This window comes from Penaeus monodon, chromosome 1 (genome assembly GCF_015228065.2).
Source record: "Penaeus monodon isolate SGIC_2016 chromosome 1, NSTDA_Pmon_1, whole genome shotgun sequence".
In the NCBI taxonomy this organism is placed as follows: domain Eukaryota; kingdom Metazoa; phylum Arthropoda; class Malacostraca; order Decapoda; family Penaeidae; genus Penaeus; species Penaeus monodon.
This window is the reverse complement of record NC_051386.1, coordinates 55,024,400-55,029,399: the sequence shown is the minus strand read 5'-3', so window position 1 is coordinate 55,029,399 and position 5,000 is coordinate 55,024,400. Positions and strand designations below refer to the sequence as shown.

The window sequence follows — 5,000 nt, the reverse complement described above, 5'->3', positions numbered from 1 at the left end:
ATAATGATAATGATGATGATGATATAAGTGCCTCTTATTAGAAGACAAAAGAAGTTAATTAAGACCCAAGATGTAATTAAGAATGAAACTCCTGAAGGAAGTCTGTTCACTTCAAAGGAGATATAGTTCAATGTACTGTACAATTATCTATAATAGCTGCTGCTGTTGTTCACTTTCATAAATCAGGATGTTGCAAAATTATTTATGTTTTTCTTATGGTTCTCATTTTTTTCCTTTATTCTTTTCCTTACGCATAAATATAAAAGTATTGCTTTAAACACATCAGTTTCTAAGTAATTCTAATACATAATCCAACTTTCAATGAAAAATATATATGCATATGAAGGAGAGAGGCAAACGCACGCACAAACAAAAAATTGAGGGGGGGGGGGGTATGGAAAATTGCCACCTTTAAAATATATTGAAATATAACATGACTACCTCATTAGACTCACTATATTGAAACTGCAGGGATGTAATCAAGCTATATTTAATGGTGATGTCATAAAACACTATATGGATTACCCATGCTATAAATGCTTGTAAAGTCCTTTCCAAGCCACATGGGACATTTTAGATGTTATTAATAAATTAAATACCTATAAAAAAAAAATTCTCTTTTTTGAGAAATGTGAAAAAGATACCGCTGAATTTTCTAGTTGAGAAATAGGTAAAAGTTATTTGTAACATTTGGCCTCCAATTAACTTTAATTTGACATAGAGTCAGTTTAAAAAGTTCATTAAAGTATTTACATCAAAATGTGATACTACTCAGTCCAACAGATTAGGATAAATAATATTATTCTCTCTTTCAAAAGAAAATTGGTATCAACTCGACATTCTTCTCTTCTTGCTTCTTCTTCCTCTTTGTCTTCTATTTCTCCTTCTTTTTCTTTTCCCATTCTTCTTCTACTTTTTTTCTTTTCCCATTCTTCTCCTACGTCTTCACTTTTTTTTTTTTTTCTTCCTTCTTCTTCTTCTCTTTCCTTCTCATCCTCCTGCTCTGCTTCTTCTTCTTTTTCTTCTACGTTTTCTCCTTCCTTTTCTTTTTGTTCTTATTCTCATTCTTTTTCTTCCTTTCCTCCTAATCCTGCTCCCCCTCCTTCTCTTCATCTTCTTGTTATTATTGTTATTATAAGTTTTTTTCTTTTTCTTTTTCTTTTCTTTCTTTCTTTCTTTCTTTCTTTCTTTCTTTCTTTCTTTCTTTCTTTCTTTCTTTCTTTCTTTCTTTCTTTCTTTTACCCACTTCTTGCTCCTTCCTCTGATCATCTTCATCATCATCTTTCTTCTCTCCTTCCACTCCTCTTGTCCCACATCCTCTACTCAATATCACCTTCATCATCCTTATCATTATCATTATCATCATCCTTATCATTATCATCTTTATTATTATTATCATCATTATTATTATCATTATCATCATTTTCATCATTATCAGTATCATCTTATTATCATTATCATCATTATTTTCATCATTATCATTATCATCATCATATCATTATCATTATCATTTTCATCATTCGCATCATTATCATCATTGTCATTATCATCATCATATCATTATCATTGTCATTTTCATCATTCTCATCATCATCATCATATCATTATCATTGTCATTATCAGCATTATTATCTTTCTCCCTCATCCCTTCTGCTCTTCTTGCTGTTCATCCTCTACTCTTGCTCTTGCTCTTCCTCATTCTTCTCCAATTCCTCATATTATTATTATTATTATTATTCCTCTTATTCTCCTTCCTCCTCTTCCTCTTTTTTGTCTCCTGCTGTTTTTTTCATCTCCATCTTTTACTCCTTGTCCACCTCCTCCTCTTCCTCCATCACCTCATCCTGCTGTACCTCCTTCTCTTATTCCTCTTCCTCCTTCTTCTCCTCTTCCTCTTTCTTCTTCTCCTCTTGCTCTTTCTTCTTTGCCTCCTCTTCCTCTTCATGCTTCTCTTCCGCCTTCTCCTCCTTCTCATGTTTTCCTTCTTCTTTTTCTTCTTCTTTTTCTTCTTCTTCTTCTTTTTCTTCATCTTCTTTTTCTCCTCCTTCTCCTCCCTCTCCTCCTTCTCCTTCTCCTCCGCCTCTCCCTCTTCCTCGTCCTCCTCCTTTTCCTCCCCCTCCTCCTCCTCCTTTTCCTTCTCCTCCTCCTCCTCCTTTTCTTCCTCCTCCTCCCCCTTTTCCTCCTCCTCTTCCTCCTCCTCCTCCTCCTGTTCTTACTTCTCTTTTCTCCCCATCCATCTCTTCCACCTCCTTCTCCTGTCCCGAGAAGCATTTCGCAATATCTTCCCAATTATCATTTTGTGACTAAGTAAGGCATTTGCATACTCCACTTGTGACGTCACTGTCGCCATGACCAATCAAGTGACAGTTTCTTTTGCTTTACGATAACACACTTACATATGCACAACATCTGTTAAAGTTATTTTAATACTGTAGGGAAGTTCCATCTTCTCACTTCCTACGCGTACCCAGAGAAGTGTGGATACCCAGGGAGGCTAACAACTAGACAAAACTTCACGGAAAATTTTACATTTTGATTAATCACATGAATCGAAATTTTCCTGATTAAATTCGTTTATTTTAAAAAAGCCTTTTGAAATAATGCTCCCCCTTGCAAGCATGGGCATTTGTTCATCACTGTCTCTGACGTCATTCTTACGTATATAGATATAATGCTGAAAAGTCGTTCTGTTTAGTGCCCGTTATTTTATGATTTATTCGGAAGTTGGAACAGGATTGATTTTCAAAAATCGTAAGTGGGCCTAAGCAGGATCTAAGGCAAAACATAGCGCGTAGATGGTACCTCCTGGTCAAGTTATCAATTTGAGGAGATCTTCAATACGTAAGTAAATGTAGCTTGTTGTTTATCTATTCATGGGGAAAAAGTGCAAATTGATGATATCTATTAGTAGCTAACTCCAGTTGCTGACGGATAGAGTGGTAACGTTCTCGCCTGATCATTTTGCTGTCATGAGTTCCAGCCCCGTTCTGCCAGTGGTAAAGCCGGCCATTCCCTGTAAACAGAGATAGTTTAGAAGCACAGTGGACAACTAAACCCGGATTTATCATTATTGCCTATTTATTTATCATCATTTTTTTTTTTTTTTTCTTATTGAAAATATACTCTGGCTTCCGATAAGAAAATCTGTATGTAAAGATTATAAACGCAGTTAAGTTACACTTGAATTGATCATGAATTGCCCCGCACCTAAATAAAAATATATGCACATCTTAACCAAATCTTTTTGGTAAAACAAAATATCCGATTTTTTTTTTTTTTTTTTTTTTTTTTTTTATCAAAAACTGTGTAGTTATCGGTTAAAAATCTAATGTTTCAAGATTGAAAGCTAACATATATAAGCCTTTTTAACGTGAGATACATCTTTCATGTTTTCTGCTTGATAAATTATCGGTTTTACGTAATATTTGACACGGAAATGATGAAGCAAACTCACCATCAACTCATCATAAAGCTGTCGGTAAAATAAAGATACGCCCAAAGAAATGTCATTGATGGCAAAAATTAATTCACTTTCACCAGAGAAGAGAAGTGATTTCTTGACATGCAATAATAAGAACACTTGCTATGAACAAATTAACTGTTTAGTGATTTTTCTGAATAGTGATGAGCTTGCTGAATATATGACTGGACAAAGTTTTAATTTCAGGAGGTGAAATGTTTACTATTAAGTTGGAGCTTAAATATTTAGTGAGGTAACTTGGTTCAGTAACATTCTATTAAGGGTTATTGCATCCAGCAGGACACAAACAGTTATTATTACCCAGTGTAGCATTTCCATCTCCCCCCCCCCCCTCCCTTTCATGTATTTTACCCTTTTTCTCATTCCGGTATATAAAATTATACGAAAATTATAAATCAAATTATACGAATTTTGATTACACGAAATTTAACCACTTATCTTATGCATCCATTACATACATCATAATCGAAAATCGTCTTGAAGTCTCGTCTTGATGCCTTTTGTAACAAGTCCCTTCGCCGGATCATGGGGTACCACGTGTCCAACCGCAAAATCCGGGATCGCTAACTCAGGTTATATGGGCACTTAGCTCGTTTCCCTGTGGAGTGGACGACCCTGCCCATCAGGTTGTCTCTCTGCGAGACAACCCTGGGTGGAGGAGGCCTGTGGGATGACTCAGGAGATCATGGCTTGGGCAGCTCGACGAGACCTGTCGCGAGGAATTAGAGATGGGCCGTGGGCCTGCCTGGAGACTCGCCCCGAGGGATCCTCGTGGCTGGAAGTGAAGGGTGGATGCGGCCATGCGCCCCCGTCGGCGTTAGCCCCTTGATGATGATGATGATGATAATCGTATGATTTGCATAATCCCCCGTAATTTTACTCTAGTTATTCCTCTGTTAATTGTGTCCGCCCTTTTTCCGACATGGATGAGAGCAGTTCTCGTATCATTACTTTGTTGGGCTGTTCACTAAAAGATCTCCACAGACCCCGTTTTTTTCAGAGATATTAACTGTGGATGTAGTGATATGCTGTTTATGCATAAATAGATGCTGATTATATGGGTTATATGATTAACAGGTTAACTAGTTTGGATGTACTGATGAATGTGAACTGACTGAGTGATTTCAATCACGTGAGATGTAAATATACGAGATTAATTCAGTTTTAACTCTGAACATGGTATATATTCTAAATGTTATATCAAAGAAAATGTTTGTGTCGCCTACATTTTTATTCCGCCTCAGTGCCCTAGGCATCAAGTTTCTTTGTTGTTATTTCTCTTTCTTTAAGTCTATTGCTGAATATATAATATTGCTAAATAAGAGGAGAATGCATAACAAATATACTAAAATATATATGTCTTGTGAACATGTCATACCAAGGTTTCCAACACTCCATAAAGTGAAAGAAATCCCTCCGAACGCACGCCTTCATATGCCATTTTTTTGTTATTGTTGTTGTTTGTAAGTATAGAACAAAGCAAAACAAAAACTGGTTCAGCTTAACCCAATCGGCACGT

At 36.2% G+C, this 5,000-nt stretch overlaps 1 protein-coding gene across 1 annotated transcript in view; it reads left to right on the top strand.

Annotated features, from left to right (window-relative positions):
- Window positions 1-2,225: 2,225 nt before the first annotated feature.
- LOC119574549 (carbohydrate sulfotransferase 3-like) overlaps window positions 2,226-5,000 on the top strand; it is an 8,843-nt gene continuing 6,068 nt past the window's right edge. Inside the window, exon 1 of the mRNA XM_037921823.1 lies at window positions 2,226-2,841. Coding sequence (XP_037777751.1) covers window positions 2,796-2,841 — 46 coding nt within the window. The 5' untranslated portion in view covers window positions 2,226-2,795. The remainder of the gene's footprint in view (window positions 2,842-5,000) is intronic.